The sequence below is a fragment of the Echeneis naucrates genome, chromosome 23 (genome assembly GCF_900963305.1).
Source record: "Echeneis naucrates chromosome 23, fEcheNa1.1, whole genome shotgun sequence".
Classification (NCBI taxonomy): domain Eukaryota; kingdom Metazoa; phylum Chordata; class Actinopteri; order Carangiformes; family Echeneidae; genus Echeneis; species Echeneis naucrates.
The window spans coordinates 7,263,535-7,286,341 of record NC_042533.1 but is presented as its reverse complement, the minus strand read 5'-3'; the positions used below and the strand labels follow the sequence as shown (position 1 = coordinate 7,286,341).

The 22,807-nt window shown below is 41.4% G+C and overlaps 2 protein-coding genes across 3 annotated transcripts in view; one reads left to right on the top strand and one right to left on the bottom strand.

The window, feature by feature from the left end:
* Positions 1–11,232, top strand: part of LOC115037141 (putative homeodomain transcription factor 2) — a 32,807-nt gene extending 21,575 nt beyond the window's left edge. The window contains exons 6-22 of the mRNA XM_029495643.1: positions 819–888; positions 1,347–1,505; positions 2,252–2,417; positions 3,810–3,971; positions 4,918–5,146; positions 5,231–5,377; positions 5,470–5,626; positions 5,787–5,857; positions 5,982–6,110; positions 6,201–6,286; positions 6,380–6,572; positions 6,683–6,814; positions 7,008–7,094; positions 7,463–7,618; positions 7,707–7,802; positions 7,913–8,038; positions 8,447–11,232. Of these exons, the coding sequence (XP_029351503.1) occupies positions 819–888; positions 1,347–1,505; positions 2,252–2,417; positions 3,810–3,971; positions 4,918–5,146; positions 5,231–5,377; positions 5,470–5,626; positions 5,787–5,857; positions 5,982–6,110; positions 6,201–6,286; positions 6,380–6,572; positions 6,683–6,814; positions 7,008–7,094; positions 7,463–7,618; positions 7,707–7,802; positions 7,913–8,038; positions 8,447–8,467 (2,187 nt within the window). The 3' untranslated portion in view covers positions 8,468–11,232. The remainder of the gene's footprint in view (positions 1–818; positions 889–1,346; positions 1,506–2,251; positions 2,418–3,809; positions 3,972–4,917; positions 5,147–5,230; positions 5,378–5,469; positions 5,627–5,786; positions 5,858–5,981; positions 6,111–6,200; positions 6,287–6,379; positions 6,573–6,682; positions 6,815–7,007; positions 7,095–7,462; positions 7,619–7,706; positions 7,803–7,912; positions 8,039–8,446) is intronic.
* The window catches only part of adipor2 (adiponectin receptor 2), a 26,604-nt gene continuing 14,676 nt past the window's right edge, over positions 10,880–22,807 (bottom strand). For both annotated transcript variants that reach the window (XM_029495644.1, XM_029495645.1), the window contains 6 exons: positions 15,435–15,599; positions 14,300–14,471; positions 13,659–13,845; positions 13,383–13,570; positions 13,098–13,291; positions 10,880–12,975 (listed from right to left, as the gene is read on the bottom strand). In XM_029495644.1, coding sequence (XP_029351504.1) covers positions 12,847–12,975; positions 13,098–13,291; positions 13,383–13,570; positions 13,659–13,845; positions 14,300–14,471; positions 15,435–15,599 — 1,035 coding nt within the window. In that variant the 3' untranslated portion in view covers positions 10,880–12,846. The remainder of the gene's footprint in view (positions 12,976–13,097; positions 13,292–13,382; positions 13,571–13,658; positions 13,846–14,299; positions 14,472–15,434; positions 15,600–22,807) is intronic.

Below are 22,807 nucleotides of genomic sequence, written 5' to 3'. Positions count from 1 at the left end.
GCTGGGGGGAAAAAAAAGCAACATTTTGACCACAACATATCCTCAGGGGTCATGGAGTAGGTGTACACACAAAATAACACAACAGACACAATACTAAAAACAAAATGCAAATGTCATTGGAACAAAAATTAAAATCTATAATTGGAGTGTTAACTACATCCATTTGTTTTCCATCTCCTCATATGACTCACACACAGGCTGTCAAACTGGTACCAATAACTGCTCAAATATCTCTACAGTTTGTCATCGCAGTAGTTCACTTTCTCCCTCTCCTCAGGGAGAAAGGGCGAGTGTGCACACACACACATACACAAACACACAAATACACAAAGTGTATGCATGAGAGAAGGAAGTGACAGGCTGGCTCAGGAAGTCAACATACCACAAGGGAGGTATAGCAGTAAACCTCACTGTGATGAATGAGACTCCCTCCTTTGGAATGACATAGCTAGACCTTCAGGGATGTGGGGTTCTCGTTTTTTGACATTTACACAAAATTAATGCATCAAAATGAGGAAGTCTGCCTGCCAGCTCCCCCCCATATGTGAGCAAATATACCTGCAGTTAAACAGAAGACAGTCAGTAGCTGTGAGCTTTAATGCACGCTGTGCACTGGATGTGTGTGTAAAATGGCATAGGGTGCTTGAGAACCAACCCACGGTTGACTTCCTGGATTTGTGTGTGTGTGTGTGTGTGTGTGTGTGTGTGTGTGTGTGTGTGTGTGTGTGTGTGTGTGTGTGTGTGTGTGTGTGTGTGTGTGTGTGTGTGTGTGTTCATTCCGTTTCTTTCTCTGACTGTCTCTCTGTCTCCCCCTGCAGGGCTTAAGGAACAAGCCAAAGAAGACAGGACATGTCAAACCAGATCTGATAGACGTGGACTTGGTCAGAGGTGAGAAGACTGTATTTTGGTGCAGACGTGTGTACATTCTTTTTCTTTCTTTCTTTTTATCAGGATAATTAGACACTAAACAGGCTTCCTGCTGCTGTCCTGCTCAGTAGCATGAACCTGTGATGCTGGAATCACCGTGCCATTCTCTTGTTAATCCTCAGCTCTCTATCGACGCTCTCATCTCTTCGCCTCCGTCTCATATTCATCACATTTTCAATTATTCATCACAGCAGGCAAATTCATCCTTATTGTTATTTCATTGTACAGGGAGGCAGAGAGATGAAGGGGAAAGAAACGAGTTGACAGTTGAAAAAGATCTGCTTATATTTCAAAGCAGATAGAGAGAAAGGAGGAAAAAGGAGTCAGAGAAGGATGAAGTGTAAGATTAAAAGATAAAACATTCAACAACAGTCATTGGTTTTAATTAGTGCATGTGCGGTTACTCTTGTCCTTTTTAGGCTCGGCGTTTGCCAAGGCCAAACCAGAGAGTCCATGGACGTCGCTCACCAGGAAAGGCATCGTCCGAGTTGTCTTCTTCCCTTTCTTTTACCGGTGGTGGATCCAGGTCACCTCCAGAGCCATTTTCCTCTTACTGCTGGCTCTTTATTTGCTGCAGTGTAAGTATGTGTATCTGGGCATCAGAGGCAGTGTGTTGGATAACTGCCAAAGCATGCTGCTTGTTTTCTAAAGCCAGCCCACAATTTTGTCTGTCATTTGGAGTCAAACATCACTTCAAGGAAACGACAAGGAAATGGGTGACAGGAAAAGCATGTTCTCTTTCAACATATAACCACAGAATGTAGTTTTGGTGTCTCTGGGAGGTTCAGTCAACATGAAGGGTCAGTGACATCCTCATGGATCTTTCAATCCTATTTCCTAGATTCATGTGTCCACACAGGGATTTCTACTGAAAATCATCATTACAAGATGCTCAGCGGCTGTTTCTGTGCATCTGACCTGCTGTTTTTTCTTGCACCTAGTACTTCACACACTCACTGAGCAAACAATTTCACTTAAGTGTTTCCCCCACCTATATCACGTTGTTCTTCCAGCACTGATCAAAAGACTCTTCGGCCCTCCACCCTTCCTGCTCACTTCCTTCTTGTATCACATAGAAACACCTCTCAGAAGCAAAGATGAAGCTCACAGAAATAACAACACAAGATACAGCAAACTTATTCAGTTCAGTTCAAGTTCATTTCAGTTACTTACATGCACATCTATCGGATACAAAGTAGCATAACTTTCCCATCAGAGTTGTGTTGTGGCTCTTTGTGTGTTCATTCTCAGAGCAGGTGGAAATAAGAAGCTGAATGATGATTAATACTCAAACACATGCTCCTTTTTTGTCTCTGGCTCGCAGTGGCAGCAGCAGTGCTGTATGTGACCATCCCCCAGCCTCATGGGATACCGGCCACTGAAGTATTTGGAGCCATCTGGCTCATGTTGCTGTTGGGCACCGTCCACTGTCAGATCGTCTCCACCAGGACCCCGAAACCTGCCTCCAGCAGCGGGGGGAAGAGACGCAGGTAAGCAAAGTCCGAAGAAATGATGACAGTAGAGACAAGACACTGGAGGCAGGAAAGGAAAGAGAGCTCAGGAAAAGGACTCATGGATATAATGAAATTAAGAAAATGTGAATAAAGATGTGGGGAATATGCAGCGGTACAGCAGGCAGGGAGGACATGTAGTAAGAAAGTCTGTCTGGGGTAAAAAGGAAGATTCAATAAGTGATATGATAAGGTCAAATGTAAATAACAGCTGTGACACAGAGAGTGGGTGGAAATGAATGACTATGTCCTTTGTTGCTGGGTTGTGTGTGTCCTCCGCTTTCTGCAAAGATCTCCATCAGATGTTGGTTTGTTACGGAGAGGTTCGTCCACAGGAGATGTTTTAAAATCCATTCAAGGCCAGAATTTCTTACCCAACTCACATTTTTTCATTTCTGCAAAATATAAAATAACACCAAATAGCACCACCTTGTAAAATCTTTGGAAACCTCTCCCTGATAAAGAGTCTCTGGTTGGGGACCGAAGGATTTTATTGTGTGTGAACATAGAGGTAGCTGGCTGACATGCTGTGTTTTGTAATCTTTAGATTTGCAGGCTGGTTTGAAGTTTCAACATGTTGCTGCTTTTCCTAGTTCAGAAACACTGTTAAAACAATTTTCAGACTCTTGGAAAGAAAATTGGACCATGCCACAGCTTTGGAAAGGGTTTGGGGAAGTTTTGGAATTTGGGGTGTGTGCGCGCCTCCATTTAATCATCTCCAGTTCTGCTTCCCCTTTAGGACATTCATTTCAGAAAAATTTGATCCTCCCTAAAGATTTCAGTGTGCCTCTCTTTCCCTCATCCAACTCTTATAGACATTTCCCCTCATGGACAAATGAGGGAGGAAAACACATTTTAAATGCCAAAGGGCCCAGTCCTACGTCATGTGTCACTCGGCCAATTTCAGTGTTTTGAAAAGCTGAACTAAAATACTTTTTCTGTGTCCTTTTGACTCATTGATATTCTGCTAAATCTAACTTTTACGGCAGTATTCTGTTTTTACTTTCTATTATACCACTGATCCAAATAAATTCATGAATACTCAAAATGAAAAGGGGGTCGGTATGTGTTTGCATAATTTTGCCCCGCCAAATTAAATGAACTGTGTTCTGAATAGAAAGCTATTATGTTCGCTTTTATAGAATTCATTGAAACATCTGCTTTTGCAGAATGAGGACCTAGCAGGTGATTTTGGTGGGATTTATCTGTGTCCATTGGGTGCCAGGATGTTGAACTGTGCTGTTAGTCTTCAGTGAAAGTTAAACTTCCTAAACTGAACAGTGCCGGCTCCCAGTGGACGCAGTGCTGCAGTTCTTAGTCTCCAGGTCCACTCTAAGTCTCTCTCCACCCTCTACTCTTTCCAAACCAAAGGAAGTTGAGGAAAGCATCTCAGATGGAGGTGCATAGGGAAGGCGACGGGTCTAGCACTACCGATAACACACAGGAGGGGGCGCCACACTCCCACTCAGCCAGCACCACATACAGCCTGGGCGCTCTCTTCCAAGATTTCTGGCATGATCTCTGTAAAGCTGGGTGTGTATTTTCATTTCCTGTCTTCCTACAAAGCGATGATATACAGAGGCTGGGCTGGGCTGGGCTTCAGTGTCCAAATTGAACCATTGAATTTCCCCTTAATGCATAAATTATCAATGAAAAGAATGAATTATTATCTGCATCCAAACAGTATAATACTGAAACAGGAAATTTGTCTTTTGACTTCAAAATGAAAACCTGAATCCCATCCCTGACTCGGACCAAACCTGAGCTTCTTTAGCTGCAACGTCACTTCCTCCCCCTTCACACTGACAACGTCGTCATGAGCTGATTGACAATTCAACAGTTAATATGCAGATAACCGTAGCGAACTATCTCACGTCTATTGAATGAGAGAAGAGGGGACTTTGCAGCTAAGGAAATAATGAATGACTTACAGAACAATCTGCACGTAAATGAAGCACGGGGTGTAGTTGTTAAACCAAAATCAGGAACAAGTCATTAGGTTCAGATGTTCTTATGGTCCTGCAGAATATCCTCTAAAGGTCTGTCCCCCCGTGCTTCAGCTTTGACCAGCTTTCAGCAGACTGAACAGTGTGGAACATTTCTACTAAATAAATCCTGACTTGGTCTCTTCATCCACTGATTATCCGTAACACCTTTCTGTTTATGAATTTACTGACCTACTCACTTGTTCACTTGTTTACCTTTTAAACTTTGAGTGAGAAAAGTCAGACGTATGAAGTATAATTCCCAATTAAATCAGGCTTTCCTATTTATTTTTATACACTTGTTTTCGGGCTGTGTTGTTCATTTTGTATGAATGTTCCACAGTGTTCCACCTTATGTCTGCTGCTGAACTTAATGAACCCAGAACTCATCAACCTGTTTACTAAACATCTGTCTCTTCGTCTGCATCCTTCTCTCTGCACGTCTGTCTTTTTCTGCTATCCCTGTCTTGCTTTTACCTTATTTTTTTCTAAAGGTCTAAGAAGTCCAAGCTCTCCATCGATAAATCTACAGAGACAGACAATGGCTATGTGTCGCTGGACGGCCGAGTGACCAATCGCAGCAGCGAGGAGGGGCTTCAGCTCCACGAGCAGCGATGCGATTTGTTAAACAGGGCTGACGAAGTGTGCTGGAACTCCCACGTCCAGCCTACACACACTCATACAGTCCGCAGCGCAGGACTGATGCTGGCCAGTGGCAACAAGGTCATCCATCAACTTATCATTTCTGACTGTTTAGCACTAAATCAGAGGTCAGAGAAAAACCAGGTGTGTGTTTGTGTTTTATAGGAGCCAGCCTCAGATGAGGCATCCAGCGAGGAGGACCCTGAAGCATCCTACAGCACTCTGCGCAGAGGAGTGGAAAGAATGAACAGTGACTGCACACTCCGAAACCGCAAAAATACACACCACTACAAGAAACACTACAATGTGGAGGTAAACACAAAGAGTGTGCCAACTTCTCAAAGGTTTAGTCTGTTTCATACGTACACACTACAGTCCTCTGTCCCTGTCCCATCCTATTTCAGGACGTCCCCAAGTCGGGCACCAGCTGCAGTTCCAGATGTTCCAGTCTGAGAACTCAGGACTCAGAGAGCACTCGACATGAGTCAGAGACAGAAGACCTGATGTGGGAAGACTTCCTGCACTGTGCTGAGTGCAGATCCTCATGCACCTCAGAAACAGGTCAGAAGAAGAGAGGAACATTTCACAGAGCAGAACAAATATAAGCAGCTGCTTACAGACCGACTGGCTGTGGGACATCTTTGCTCATAGAGAGATCTGTGTTTTATTGTATGAAAATTCATGATCAATTTTTTAAATTGTGTTTATTTTTTTGTTACAGAGGGAGAAGGAGGAGGAACACCTGTATGTCCCCCTGCAAAAAAGGAATATAGAGACGACCCCTTCCATCAGGTTTGTTCATGTTTTCTGGAACATTTAATCATTTCTTGGACTCATCTGTTCAGTACATTCATAAGGGCATGCCATTAATGATGCGTGTGTGTTCGCTTGCTCACTTGTTTGTTTTTTTCCACAGGGTCATGTTCCCTGGCTTCACAGCTCCAACCCCGGCCTGGAGAGAGTGAGTGCTATCGTGTGGGAGGGAAATGAGTGCAAAAAGGCAGACATGTCCGTCCTGGAGATCAGTGGCATGATCATGAACAGAGTGAGTCATCCTAAACTAGCTGACATGTCTGAAGCAGAGGGGATAAAAAAATCAGATGTTGACCACAACACCCTTCTCTGGTCCGCTCAGGTGAACCTCTACACTCCTGGTATTGGTTACCAGGTCTTTGGGAACCTGGTTTCAGTGACACTTGGACTCACACCTTTTGTATACAGGTACTGCAGATATCCGTTGATTTGAATGTCTCAGAACAACAGCAGTGAAAAACTTTACTGGGAGTTAGTAATGTTGGTGTCCATCTCATGCAGGCTGGCTCAGCACCGGGACCTGGATCAGCTGACCACGCTCTCAGCCAACGAGCTGCTGTCTGTGGCGCTGGGGGGTGGGTCTGGATCAGATGCGCTGGTTATCACCATGGTAACACTGAGCTTCCTGGTGCGTGTTTGCCTCATTTGGCTTTTCTTCTTCCTGCTCAGTGTAGCAGAGAGGACCTACAAACAGGTGAGGGGGATTTTTAGCTTGTACTCCGGCAACTACAAGATGTGCAGCTGAGTTGGAAACGTGTCTTCACTGTCTTCATTTTTTTTTTTTTGGGGGGGGGTTTGTTTCAGAGGCTACTGTTCGCCAAACTGTTTGGCCACCTGACATCAGCTCGCAGAGCCAGGAAGTCTGAAGTCCCCCATTTTAGACTAAAGAAAGTTCAGAACATAAAGATGTGGCTGTCGCTCCGCTCCTACCTCAAGGTGCCAGTTTCTTTACCTTTAAAAATGTCACTGATTTTATTTGACAATTAACTCACATAACAAAGTGAGTGAAGCTGCTCTTTGACTGGAAGTTCAGCCATTTTAAATGCTGTTGTCTAAATGTATGAATCGATTCACAGCTGTAATGAATAACCGCAGGCACAGACTGAGTGGTATTGTGTTGCGTTCTCAGAGACGGGGTCCTCAGCGCTCGGTGGATGTGATCGTGTCGTCAGCCTTCCTGCTCACATTGTCTGTTGTCTTCATCTGCTGCGCTCAGGTATTCCTGGGAGCTTTCACCAGTCAGCTGATTAGGTCTCATCATATCATGTGACCTCGAAGAAGAAAATTACTAATGAGAACTTCTGTTGTAAGATGTTTGTCAGAACAGCTGAGAACCACCACAGTGAATAAAAGGATGTTATCAGCAAGTCAAGTGCAAATCCAGACTTAAGTTTCTAGTTTAGTAGTCATTGATGTAACACAAGTTCTTTTTTGTTGCTTGTTTGTGAATACATTTAAGTTTAAGCAGCTTCTGTAGAATTGTCCTTTCATTGTTTCACAGCGTCTGTATGTTCATCAGAAAGCTTTCACTGCAAGGGCCAAATGAGAAGACCTCTTTAAACTAACCTGCTGACTTCTGTTCAGTTGCTCCACGTCCATGAAACGTTCCTGGAGTGTCACTATAACTGGGAGCTGGTGATCTGGTGCTCCAGTCTGTCTCTGTTCCTGCTCCGCTTCGTCACTCTGGGCTCCGAGACCAGCAAGAAGTACAGCAACACCTCCATACTGCTCACTGAGCAGGTACCAACACACCGCAAACACACAGCACGTGAACACACAGCCGACAACACAGTGCCAACACTCACACTGGTGATTGTGTGTTTAACAGATCAACCTGTATCTGAAAATGGAAAAGAAGCCAAACAAGAAAGAGGAGCTGACACTGGTCAACAATGTGTTAAAACTGGCCACCAAACTACTCAAGGTGCAGATTGCCTTCACTTCAACCTTCAGAGGGATCTTTACTGTCACACCGTCTAAAATGTACTTTTTACAAACATCTGAGTTCACTGAATCCCCCCACTCTCTCTCCAGGAGCTGGACACACCGTTCAGGTTGTACGGTCTGACCATGAACCCTCTGCTCTACAACATCACGCAGGTCGTCATCCTGTCCGCCGTGTCAGGAGTCATATCTGACCTGTTAGGATTTAACCTGAAGGTAAGTGTGTGCATGACCTCACAGGTCTGACAGATTGATTTTCCCTTTTTATCGTTGTCTGCGTGTTAAAGTGCAGGATCAGGCCAGAAGGTGGCACTCTAAACTATAAGTCTGCTGATGTTGCCCTCTACAGGGAAGACCATCTGTTTGTTCACTTCATCCACCGTCTCTCCTTTTGGAGCAGCTCATACTAATTCAGATGCTGCAACATTGATTAACATGGCAACATCTTCCATTTGGACTCTACTCCAATTAAGTTTCTTATCTGTCCTGCACAAAGAGTTGATCCTGAATTAACTGAGTATACTAAAGCTCATCAGTGTCACCAAAATGTGCCACATTCTGGTGTGACCTGTTTGAAATCGCTGCTGGAAAACACTGACATTGTGTTTGTTTCTGTCTTCTCAGCTGTGGAAGATCAAATCATGACAAAGAACAGAGAAACAGTGTCAACTTGTAAGTCTCCACATATCAGAGTCCTTTGACTTTCAGCGTTCTCACTTTGTGCAATTCACAAATTATTTATTTACCCACTCAGTGTTTTTATTTGAATTCTAGTTTGTTTTTTCCGTTTTTGTGTTTTATGACACCTGTCTCCAAAAAGTGTTATTACAATAATAATAATTCTTTTTATCATTATTATTATTATTATTATTATTGTGATGGTTTAGGTTCTAAGCTGCATTTACAACAGTTTTTGAAGTATTGACCTGCCAACAGGGCAAAAGTCATTTTTGTGTTTATTTGCATAAACTGAAAGTTATTTATGTTGAGTGAGTTTCAAAACAAAACTTCCAAACTGTTACAACCTTAAAACGTCTTTAAAATATACCCAAGTTTCTTTTGATGGAGAAATTCAAAATGGGAAACAGATAATGTTTCCTTCCACATTTAGATCAAACTATAGTTTTGGGGCTCATTCTGTCCTGATATCATTGTGAAGTTACACATTTAGTACAAATCCTGGACAAATTTGACAAAACTGAATGTGACCATTGATCTGATGACAGTCCAGCCCACAGACAGAACCGTGACAGTGACAGTCGCGTGTTGAACTTAGACATTTTCTGACTTCTGTGACAAAGTTCTCAGCTTTATTTTCCTCTTCGAGGACAATCATTCACTTAGAGGAACAACGAGAAGGATCTGAGATCAGTTCAGCTTTAACTCTGGGTCTTCAGGCCTATGGCGGTGGTTCAGATGTTACCATGGTAACTAATACTAAACCACAGGTAACAGAAGCAATAATCATTTATATAAATTAATCAATTTGTATTTATTAATGAAGTTTTCCTTAAAAACAAATTTTAACTAACAAAACCTCAGATCCAGCTAAATGTTCTGTGAATGCTGGAATAAAGTTTGAGGAGGATTATAATTGACCTGAATGTGATTCGGCTCATTATCAGGAAACGTCATTGTTCATTATTTAAACTCCGCCTCCTTTCCCAGAGTTAAGCTGAGCTCCTGGTTAACCTGCTGCAGAAAAAGTAAAGCTGTCTTGGGGGAGTTGAATTTGCTTTGCAGTATAAGCCTGAGGCAAAATTTACAGAAAGATCTGGATTCCTTCTTCATTCATACACTTGTCTATGAATGAAAATGCCCCCCTTTTTATATTTTATTTTTCCAACAGTATTTTAACAGTCAGTGCTCTGAACAGTATTTTCAGCAGATGTGTGAAGGCAGAGCTGGTTTCCTTCAGTAAATTTAATGACTTCAAACTGCTTCTTCATTGACCTTCATGGTGTTTACCTCTAGACTTACTGAACTTCTTACAGAAAGTTCTGCACATCAGTCCAAGTTCTCGTTTTAGATGATGTTTGGTCTGAACTCCAATCTTTTTTTTTTGTGTGTAAAAACCTGAGCTGAATCTAATTATCTGGTTCCACATCCTGCAGATCATAAAGACAGGAGGAGGTTTAGTTCCTGGTTCAGTCTGCAAGTGTGAACATTTCAGGACAATCTGGTAGATGTTTTTATATCAGTCAGTTTTCAGTGGACTTCATTTTAACAGAGTTTAGTTTCTCAGACAGCAGACCATGCAAATCAAACGCCTCTGAATGGGGATTGATATGCACTTTAAAAACAGAATTGAATGGGAGAGCAGATGTTAGTTTGTTTCAGTGCTCACATTTTCTCCCGTACCTCACCAGCTTCACTCAGTGAGTCTCATTGTTCAGGTGAATGCCAGCTCTGGACTTATCACTCTGCAGTAAATCCTAAATGGTACGTGAAGTTAACATAGACACAGAAAATATCTGATTAAATGTTGACATAAGTTGTTGCCTCAGTTAATTAGTTAGCAAATTGCTAACTGCGAGTAATGTCATTCATAAACATGCTATCAGTGTGATTGAGGAGGAAGACCAAAGTGCTTATTGTTTGTTTTTGTTTTGCTCTGCTGGATAAAGAATGTATCTGCAGCATCATGCTTTAAAATCTATTTGTTTCCTTTTGGAAATACTTTTAGTTGTATTTTTGGTTTCTTTTTTTTCATTGCACCTTTTTTCCTTTCATTATTTTGTTTGTAAAAGTTGTTTGTTCTTCACACTCGCCAGAAAATAGACGTTTGTTTTCAAGGAACAAAGAAGTTTGAAATGTATGTGTGAAAATTAATTTAGGCGAAAAGACTACGTTGTGATTCTGTTTTCAAAGAGTCTGAATATTTAGATTTAGATTTTTTTTTTTTTTTTTTTGTGAACTGGTCTGTCCATAAGGTCTACATTTTTATAAGAAAATAAAAAAAAAAATGGATGTCGACTAACTCTTCAGCTGTCTTTCAGATAACCAGAAGAAACTCGACGGGATGATTAAATCTTGCATACATCTAAAACAGGAAAAGACAGATCAAAAAAACTTTTATTAGAACAATACAGCAGATATAAAGGTCTATTGCAATCAAACACTCCCATCAGAACGGAAACGTGTGCTTCAACAGACAATATGCGCGTCCCCAGATAAATAAATTAATATCAATTGGATAAAAACAGAAAAATTAGGAAACAAGAAGAAAAAAAGGTGGAAAAAAACTTTCTTCTTAAAGGTAAAGCATGAACGAAAGAAAAGATGCAGCGCTTTCAAATAATAATTGAACTTTCTGTTGAGAAATTCACAAATTTGTTGTGGCTGTGCAAGATTTTGGTATCGTCAGAACATACAAGGTCATCTTGTATTAGCTTCAGAGTAAATAAACGTTTGAGGCTGTTTGTGTGTGTAGTGGTTACAGAAGCTGTTTGACAATATCTTTTCTTTTTTTTTTTGCAATTTCATGGTTGGAGAACGTGGTACTCTGCTCTGTCTCCACATGATGATCTCTGGCTGAATATAACGAACAGATGATCAAACAAAACTTATTAAGCTAGAAAAGTAAGAAATGAAATTAAAGCTTGTACTAAGAATAATGATTATGATAACCAAAAACCAAAACAGCTGTGGATAAATGAAAATACACTTGTTTTCTGTGTGGAGGCGAATTCTGAAGTGACAGGACAATGACGCTGAACTGCAGCTGTACTGGATTAATACTGCAGATCTACAGTATCAGATGCTGGAGCCTTGTTTACAGAAAATGTCTTAAAGTTATAGTTGATTTTTTTTTCTTTTTTTTTTTTACAGCGTCTTTTAAGGGCAGGTTGTAAAAAAGAATAAAATTATTGGTAGAATAGAAATTAATTTTATCATTAGATATACAAGACAATTTACAGTCAATGAAAATGGCTACATATCAGGATGATTTTCATAATTTCATCATTTTGACTTTTTGTTTGTTTCAAGACCACATGAGAGCATTTTAGCCACGAGGCCTCAGGACTGATGTACATCAGTGCTCTGACTCTGTGGTGCTTTAAGAAACACAAGGCCGCAGGTTCAACAATGAGAGAGAGAGAGAAAAAATAAAACCAAAACAAAAAAAACTGGAGGACAGTCAAGCTGTCATCTCCTTGTTTATATTTCCAGGTCTGAGTTGTTATTTCCGACCTGCGGTTGAGACGAGATACAAGCAGATCAAGTTGCTGCTCTTTGGATGAGATTTAGACGTGCCTTAAACTTCCCCTCCACCTCTCATCCCTTCACATCAGACAGAAAGCTGCTTCACCTCGGTGTCTCTATGCCTCTACTCTCACCTTTCATTGATTTATCATCAAACATATTTATGTCTTCTTGCCATTATAACAGTTTTTTTGTTCTTTTTTCATATATATTTCATACAAATCTATAACCCAAAATTTAGAAATCTTATTTACATAGAAAAGGGATTTTTTTTTCCTTTCCTTTTTAAAAGTGACTATTAACCCCCCAGCTTTAGCAAACATGGAAGAAATCCAGAGACATTTTCCACTAAATATTTTTTGTCGTGAATGCTCTAAAATGTATCTTGGAAAACAGCATTCGGCAAGAAAAAAAAAAAAGAAGGAAAAAAATATCAAAAATAACACCCCCAACTTTTTTTTGTTGTTTTTTGAAAGACATGATTATGCTTCCTCTTCAAACCAAACCATAAATGTCAGAACTCATCACCAAAGAAATGTAGAGTGACTGAAGGAGGACCTGATCGGCTCATCCCTCCCAAACAAACAAAGAGTCTCACAAATCGCTTTATAAAACAAACGGCCTGGGAGAGATTTTAATCGCCATAGTGACGGAGCCGGAGGACGTGAGGGTGGATGGACAGACAGCGACAACAGGGAGGCCATCCTGTGTATTACTCACACAAACACACACTGGACCAGCCTCAGCGCCTGTGTGCGTCTGTGCATATTATTGGAATCAGTGCCTCCCTGTAAGACGAGTGAGCGAGTCGGTGTGCGTTAAAGAGTGCCATCCTCGGCGCAGCCCGCCCCTGCTGTGTACCGAAACTCCTGCAGGTTGGAGACACCGTGAAAATGAACGAAAGCCCCAGCGACGACCAAGATGTGGAACAACTGGTGAGAGTGGAACTATGACGAGAGAAAAACAAATGAAATTAGAAATAAAAAGAAGAAGAAGACGCTCCTTGTTGTGAATCCTGATGCGGAAACAACTTTTTGTGCTCTGTGTGTTGTGTGCGTGTGACACTCACCCAGATGTCGCACTTGCCAGGGAAGAACCTCTCAGGGATGCGAGCGGCGTACAGACAGGCTCCAGTGATGTAGAGCGTTGCCATCAGCAGCAGCCAGCCCATCTGACCAATGGTGGTGGCTTTGATCAGACCTTCGCTGATGACAAAGTGCAGAGTGGGAACCACGCCGCTCAGGCCCAAGCCCACGAACACTCCTGCAGAGAGAGAGACAAGGTGAACACACAAAGCAGAACAGTGGGAGAGAATCGTGATGGCCACTCAGGATGCTGCACTGGCTCTCTCTACCTGCTCTGACTCCTCTGTACTGTGGCGTGGCGAAGAAGTCGCACTGGGACACGGTGATGGCAGCCAGCCCCAGTATGCACACCACGATCAGGTAAATGAAACAAGGCTGAGGGGAGCAGTAGAAGGAGTAGTACAGCCACGGTACAAATGAGCCCATGATCAGGAAGGCGATCCCGCTGTAGTCCAGCCTGAAAGGAAAAACAGCCACTTTGTGAGATTCCTTTTCAAGTTACACCATCAAGGCAACCCGAGGGATGAAACTTCACAGCGTCTTACTTGGAAAAGACTCTGGAGACGCCCTCAGAGTGGCAGTAGACGGTGTGGAAGAGCCAGGAGAAGGAAAGGCAGAGGATGGCTCCCAGGAAAAACATCCCAATCACAACCTTCTCCTGGACCGGAGCCACGAAGGACATGTTGGGCCTGAACATGTACATCAGACCCAGACAGAGGAAAAACAAACAGCCTGCAGAGCGAGAGAGAGCGATTACATTAACAAAGGTTAAGGAGTGTTTCCTCATACATTTTGATATATTTCATCAAAAACTATCACAGGGTCTAAACCAAAGAGCAACGCTTAGGTGTAGTGTCTCTTTTAAACCATTAGGTGGAAGCAGAGGAGGTAAAGATTCACACAAAGTTGTGTTCAAGAGGATGGAAACAAGATACAGTGAAATTGGCTTAGAGAGTCTTTTCAAAGAGGAGGAAAACCAAAGTAGTTCCCCACTATATCACTAAGATCACCAAAAATTAAAAACTAGTTCAAAAAACGTTGGAATCAGCTCGCTCTTCTTCCAGCTGTCTCATGTTAAACACAGATCTGGTTCAACATGAAGGTTGGCTGGAAGACAAAACGAGACAGACAAACGAAACACGAAAGAACTGTTCCTGTTATCAGCACTCACACATGCATGTCCTACCTAGTAGGTGTGTCCAGATGTTTCCCGTCTCTGTGTGGATTCTGAAGATGCTCTTGAAACAGGCGCGAAATGAAGGCATGGGTGGCCTATGGCCGTGAAGCAGGAAGTCGTTGTCTTTCAGCCAATCAGGAAGAACATCGTGAGGTATGACGCGCCACCGGCCTTCCCACACCTGATTGGATAATAGGACACAGACAGAAACATCATATGTAAGTGACACAAGGCCCAAAGGCTGATGGGAATGGAAACTGATTTTTAAAAAAATGTCACAACTGAGTGACTGAGTGTTTGTGTGAGTCGAGTCCAGTCTGTGACCACAAAAGTGTGTATTTCAGGTGTCAGTGCAAATAGAAAGGGTCGGGTGATGTAAATAAATCAAGTCCAGTCTAAACAGACTGGACTCTCCACAGATAGTGAGATAACGAACGTTTGAGAGCTTCTCTCCAGAACGATTCATCTCCCTAATTCATTGCTGGTTGAATTTCAGAAGTCCCTCAGGTGGGATGTGTGAGTCTGCGCGCCTGTGTTTTTCTGAGTGTGTGACTGAATATTAGTCAATGCTGAGTCCACATTCCTGCTGTGTCCTCTCTCCCAAAAGTCTGCAGGACATTAAGTGGCTCCTCAGAAACAGAGCTATGTTCCAAAAATGAATAAAGAAAAAAAAAAAAAAAAAAAAAAAAAAAAAACTAATGGGCTGTTTTTCATGAAGTTGGCACTCTCAAGGTGCTCTGGAAGAAACTCTTTTATTACTAGTAAGCATGTTGAATTCTCCAAGTGATGACTCTGTATTTTGAGCATTTTCCTTATTAAAGGAGTCTGACACTGCCAGAGGTCAGGAACACCATCTAACCCTAAGATGAAAAAAAATAAATAAATAAATCGTATGAAAAAGGAAAATTGAACCTGAGCGTTACATTGTGTTATCTCGAGTGAAAACTCTCTCTGTAAAACAAACATTGCCGTCAGGCAAGTAAATACATTATAGCATAATTTGGTGGGAGGAGGAATTAAAGGTGTGGTGCTCCTCACCATCTTTTCAGCTGGGAAACATCTGTAACAAGTGAAGCACAGCTGTGTGTGTGTGTGTGTGTGCGTGCGTGCGTGCGTGCGTGCGTGCGTGCGTGCGTGCGTGCACCTTGTGTACGAACTCCTCCATCCTCTCCATGGCATGGTGAGCCTGCAGCAACGGTGTCATCCCCATGAACCCTTCGTCACTGCTTCTCTCATCCTCTTCCGCTCCTTCTTTTCCTCTGTCTTCATCCTCATTTATTCTTCTCTCCTCGTTGCACTCTGGGACATTCTGCAGAGGAAGCACAGACACAATGTTATGACGGGGGGATTTTCAAAGAACAGCTGTTTTATGACACGAGTGAATTTGAATTCTTTCGGCTTCGTTGGATGCATAAAGTGACGTTTGGATCTGTACTAAGCAGAGATGCACACTTCAGACATGAGATTTCATAATTCCAGTTTACATAATACAGGACAACAGAGCTTCTCCAAAGTTCACTGCCAAGCTTTATTAACAACCTGCTACTGATCTGCCCAATCATAAATCAACATGGATGATGAGTTTTATCATAAATAGTAACTTTGTTGTCAAACATGTGGACACCTTTTAATCTGACATTGAGCATTAAACTGGATCAGTTAAAGACTGTCACAGTAACATCTACATAATATCTAGGAGGAGTGAATCTCTGCCTCTGACCAGCTGAAATCAGTTCAATATGTATTTAACTAATTCATGAATTAATATGGCAGACTTTCCCTCCCTAATGGTCTTATGCTGAGAGGATGTCGTGTCCATTACATCATTGAAAAATGTGTTTTTGAATGTCTAATTATGTTAGAGTCTGTTTAGAGGTAACCTCTAAAACACAAAGAAACGAAAACAGCAGTCTCATGCTGGAAGGTGTGCTGATGTTGAATCTGCCATTATGAAGAAACCAAAATCTTTCAGCTGCATGTTAAAAAGTCGTTCGAAAGAAAAAGGGCAGCAAATCCTGTTGAAGCTTATTGGTTGCCTCATCACATAACTTGCTACATTCACAAAAGTTAGAATAATTTCTAATCACTGCTGTTCCTCTGAACGGACCCTGAGATTTATCTTCAGTCAGGTTTGGTTTTCCAAGGTCGCAAAACAATTTAAAAAGGAGAGGATGGAATTTTCTTTACTTAAAAGAAATAGGAAGGAGTTTTTATACTCATAACATAACAACACCACTGATTGCAAGTAATTACAATGACAACAAGCAGAAACAAAAACAGACCATCTTAAAAAAAACAAAACAAACCACTAATTTGTGATTGGACAGATAAAGACTGAATTCACTCTAAAACAATAGCTGTGACAGCCGTAGAGCTGCAGAAATAATTAATATGCCTGTTTCTTTGTGATAAATACCTAGCCATTAATCATAAATGACACACACACACACACACACACACACACACACACACACACACACACACACACACACACACACACACACACACACACACACACACACACACACACACACACACACACACACACACACACACACAGTAAAACCAGTGGTGCTTTGTGTTGGTGTTCAGGTGACAAAGATCAATGAGGCTCAGGAGCATATCTGCATGAAAACATGTTTATTTCTCTAATGCCAAAACAGACACACAATCTCCCAAAAGCACACACAACACACACACTGTTCCACTACTGAAAGATGATTACAAAGTTTAGGGAGCCTGTTCCTTTGATTACTCCAGAAGAGGATGAGGGTGATGAAGAAAGACAAGTCAAAAATATGAGAACGAGACGAGAGAGGGCAAGCCAGCAAAATACACTGCAACTCCTTTGTCCATGCTTGCTTGTGTGTGTGTGTGTGTGTGTGGGGGGGGGGGGGGGTTAGGGTTACCTACCTAGGGTTAGGATAAGGTGTACCTGCACGCACACACACACACACACACACACACTTCCATTACACCTGCAACCTTAACACCACAGTCATTAATCTGCCGTTTCAGAGCCAGGATAAAGGTGACACTTGGTGTCAATTGTGCATGTGTGTACGTGTGTAAGCATCAGTGATTCTATATACTATGTGAGACGAGGCTATCTGAGTGACTGCCAAGCTGTCACGTGTGCTCTGAGGTCTGTCTGTGTGTTTGAGTCAGTAACATGTGTTGATGTAATGTACAAGACCTCAATCCAAATACTGCGTCTATGGTTGTAGATTGTGAGGTTACTCTTGATGATTGTGTGAATGCGTGTGTGTGGATGAGACAAACGGTGTCCTCTAAGTATACTCACAGCCCCTGCCTCATGACATGCCAACACACACTCAAACGTACAAAGGTACTACACACACTGTTTTAACAACGGTTGGTCCTTTCAGGGCCCTTTGTGTGATATACACAGCACTTTGTTTAACAATTCTAGGGTGACTATACGGAGAGAGAGGCAGGGATAAATGGAGCATTTGGTTTAAACCGTTCACACTGCATCCCTCTTCACTGAAGTACAACAGCTGTGGATGCTGCACATTGACAATGTGTTTCAGATCCCATCCTACCACAACACAAAGCAGCTGAATGTAAGCCGATCCATTATAAATATTCATTCTTGCCCATGTCTGTTAAGTTTCTCAATCCAAACAATAATATGCTGTAATGAGGTGTATGTATCATGCAGCATTTAGATTGATTTGTACTGATGAACTGTGAATGTTGTTTCTGTGGAATTGCAGGACAGAGTCCATAACAAATTTCTCTACAGGAAGATTAAAGGATATCTTGTTGTTACATTATCCTGAAAAGTTAAACTAAAGTTATCATAAACACTATCCTGAATTTGACATTATAAAAACATAAATAATATTGCTATGTTGTGTTATATTACTTTATTGTGGGAATAAACTAGTGTCCAGGATACTTTGTCCTCGGACACTAATAACAGCAAAGGTAAGCGTTGCAGCTGTGAATCCTGTTACACATACAGCCAGCTTTTTATGTTTCATTCCATTTCAAAGTAAAAAATAAAGTTTCTTTCTCCAAAAACATCTCAATCTTGTTTTATGCTATTAGGTAGGTATTGGTATTTTAAGTAGTATATTATATTTCAAAAACACTGCTCAAATCACAGAGGTCAAAGGTGGATGTAATGTGTGTGCGTGTGCGTGTGCGTGTGTGTGTCCTTGTTCAAGTTTTCACACACTAACACTTCGGCAGCAGCTGCTTCAGTTTCACATTCTCAGTCTCCAGAGAAAATCTTGTATCTGTAAAAAGAACTGCAGTTTTCACGGGACAGTGACAACATGAGGTTAGTAAAACCTGAGACACACTTTGTTGTCAGTGTGCAGAGTTATTGAGTTAAGTAAAGCTGTGGTGTATTGTCCCTTTTGCTTTTAACTGCCTTTATACCTGATGAAATACAGAAGACCAAACTGCAGAGATGAACTGCAACTGTGGCTCTTCTCACATGTTGACAGGAAAAAGGGGTGAAAAACAACCAGCTGCCAGCTAGAGAAAAGGAATAGAAACTGTTTTTGCCTGTTGCAAAAAATCTTTTTCATTTGAGTCAGCTAAATCCAGACTGTGCTTCACCTGCTGCTAAACCTCAGCACTGCAGTTTTTAGAGGTTTTGGCTGTCGGCTGCTCAGCTGAAGCGGCTGAACTCAGCTCTTATTCAGTACTGTACTGTGGTAGGTAAGTACATCAAGTTTCTTGGACGTTAGGGCTATCCCTAACACACTAATGTGCTTACAGGGAAACACACACTCCTTAGACGAACCCAGCGTATCTCCCACATGTGACTCCACTTCAGCTGCCCAGTCTCCAACAAGTCTTCATACTAGAGATGATGGAGTCAAATTTCACTCAGAGTGAAAGTATGTGTGCGCTTCCATCTTCAGGATGGACATTCACTGTACAGCAGCTCATCATGTATCACTAAAACAGTCTAAGGTTCAGCTCAAGGAAGCTGACGAGCTTATCTGACACTGAGCCACAGTCACAAGTGCTGGATAATCATGATCTCAGCGGTTGACATACTGGAGCTGAGCAGTGTTCCCAAAACAGACGTTTCCTAGGAAATAGGTGAAACAGGTGAAAGGGAGAATCTAAGACGTGAAAACATCTTCTGTTCACACACTTTAACCTGCTGTCACAATGGTTACCACTGACTGACAATAAGGAGCTAATACCCAGCTGTTTGCTCTATCAAATGTCAAAAAGTAAAAAATTAAGTTAAACATGAATCACAACAACTTCAAAAACAATTCAAAATGCATTAAATCTAAGTTTTGTATTTGCGTCTTATTGAACCTTCAAAGGCATTAAAGTGTACATGTGTCAAATTTGAGCCGACAAGATTCAATTTAGAAGGATCAAACATCAGTATGAACCAAATCAGCAACAACTGCTCCAAAATCCAGATGACAAATGAAAGATTAAAAAAAAAAAGACAGCTGAGGACATTACCCCAACGAGACAGAAACACAAGCGCAACAAACAAGCAGCAAGATACAGACATAAGAACACGACTAAATCTCTGGAGACATTTTCCTGCTTCAGATCAAATGACGCAGTTTTTCTGAAGACTGAAGACCAATCTTCTCCTCAAACATACATAAAAAAAACAAACACCCAGGTCCCCTCAGGCTGATTAACCATTCTGTACGTAGACCTGGCTCATGGCTGCTCACATGCACACACACCTGAGATACTCAGTCAGTGTGTACATGTGTTAAGAAGAACCTCTGCTCTAATTACTTCATCTGAGGGGAGGAGAAGATAGTCTGTGGAGGAAGAGAAGGAAAAGGGACATTTGAGGAAAAATGATCCCAAATGCAGTGAAAGATGGAACAAAGTTAAACAAAGTCACATGCTGAATTTCAGTATAGGGTGGGATACAGGAAATAGCTGCCAGCCAATGGGAACATAGCTGAAAAACTTTGGACCAGTGGCAAGAGAGCCTGAATCTAACAGACCAAAGAGGGAAGAGCTCACCCTTGTACACTGTAACCTCTGCACAGCATAGAAAGATTCAACATGTGACTCACACGTGTTCAGTGTACTCTTGGGATGATAACAATTTGGAAAATAAGCCAAGGCCCACAAAAACAGATGGCATATTCCAAACACGCACACACAGACACACACGCGTGCCTAACATTGTTTTCGAACAAACTGCTCCCGCTGTTTCTGCCCAGGACCATGAGGAGGGCATGAAAAATCTGCATTAGCACGGAAAAAAGTAACAGATTTTTATCAAACTACTCACTGTTGGAGTCCTCCAATCAAGGATCATTCCCTTTTTAAAGAAACTCCAATGCTCTTTTTTTGTTCCTGCTGGCTGCAACTGGGCCTGGGTACCCTTGAGCCAAGGCTCTTATGTGTTTAAGAAAATTAGCAAAACTATGATCAGCACCTGACAAGGTTCAGCCAAAGTGACATTACATCACCTATGTACCACTATTTTCCCACTAAAAATCAATGTAAACTGAATTATCCTGTCCTTAATTACATCAGTTATCTTATCTCAGCATAACAAAGTGATTCTGTCCTAGCATAACTAAATCCATCCACAGAACAGTGAGTCATTTTTACAAGACACTTGTTTTTCTTTGGATGAAACACATGAAAGGCTCCAGGTACGTATTGAGCGTACATTTATGAGGTTGGCATATCACAGAAAGATATGTGATATATGATGAAATTAAATGTGATTTATGAAAGTGTGGGTGAAATTCAATAACTGGAATGAGTCCATAATACTATTTTCAGTTTACTCAACAAAGAGGAAGACAATAAACATTTGGCAGTTTGGTGTGTGAAAACAGCTTTACGGTTGTTCCTTTTCCAGTTTAATGTGTTATTGTCAACAATGCTAAAGCAAGTGAAGTATTGCAATCATGGACGACAGGCACAATTAGAGGAAGTGAAATTGAACATCACCTCCCTTTTCCTGTGGCATAGATGCATGAAAACAAAACCAAAAAAACCAAAAAAAAAAAAAAAAACAAAACAAACTTTGGCACAAATAAAGGATGTGCAAAGGACTGCAATGTCTAAAATGTCAGGCATTGTTCACTCAAAATTGGCCAGTTTCTTGGTATTTCCCTTTTATTGTTCCTTGGTCAGAGTCAGAGTTTGTGTTATACATTTCCACATGCTGACTATTTCTCCTCATCCATGTGAATGCACATAATGTAGAGTTTGTTTCAGAGTTTGAGGTTAATGTTTAGAAAGAATAATCTGTTGGATCTGTCTGTATTATGTAAAAATGCAGTCTCATTCTGGATTAAGAATAGAACATTTTTAGAATTTATTAGGTTCAGTGGTTACCTTTAGTTTTTGACTGCTTCTCAGTTTTTTAAAACGAAAACTAATTTTCATTAACTCAACACATGCAGTCAAACAAGTTTTAATTACGTTTACTGCACAAAACAATTTGTAAAGATTTGTAAACTCCACTGAACGTAATTGATACAGGGAATTTAGCACATACACAGTTTTGGGATGTTAATTCTATTAATGGTTTGATTATACTTGTAAACAATTCCACTGAAATACTTCATATTAGGTTGAAAGAAGCCAGAAAAGGAATCTTGTCAGTCTGATGACAAACAGGATGTGTGGCACTAACCCAAAAGCTGTACGACACCCACACAAACACATTTGGAGACACACACAAACACCAATCCAAAATGCTGAAAAATTCAAAGGGCAGCCTGTGGGGTGCTAAGACAGCATGCCCTTACTGATCAGAGCAGGGGGCCCCTGGCCTCGTCTCAGGTATCTGTGTTGTGTTACAGCAGGTAGAAATGGCACACACAAGCAGATACAATACATACACGACCACTATTGTGTTTCAGACCAACAATTCTATGCCGATTACCTTTCACACTGAACAACAGAGCGGCAGCTTTGTCTGAACACACACATGCAAACAGTCTGAAGGGGAACACAAGTAATGCCCCAGAGGGAGAGTATCTACCACATTTGTTTGATCAGTTCAATATGTTGCCGTCACACGATGCTAATCACACAGATTTTTGGTTATGCGTTTACTTTCCTTCCAGGAAGACATCTGCATATAGACACAGCTGGCTTATTTCTAGGAGCTGTGAATATTGCACAGGTTCAATATGCACATCACCTTGGAGTGCAAGTAAAACTGAATCAGGCAGCACTCAGACATCCCTATTATAATGCACTGTTGATTACTATGGCACAGAGTGACTCATCGTTGAGTTTTGAAAGCCTTGAATATGGTGAGGTTGTTGATAATAAGAGGAGGTGGTGGAGGTTGAAATGTTTGGGAAACAGGCTCATAATCAAACTGCACAAAATGAAACCCATGAAACTGATTACATCAGGCACTTTTGTCCTTCAGCAGCTATTTCTGAGGTGGCCCTGAGCAAGGCAATATACACCCAACTACACACAAGGTGCTTGAGGTAAAATGCACTTTTTTTTTTATTACTGCTGATAATGTTTTGCATGTCTCTTTTAATGTTTTAA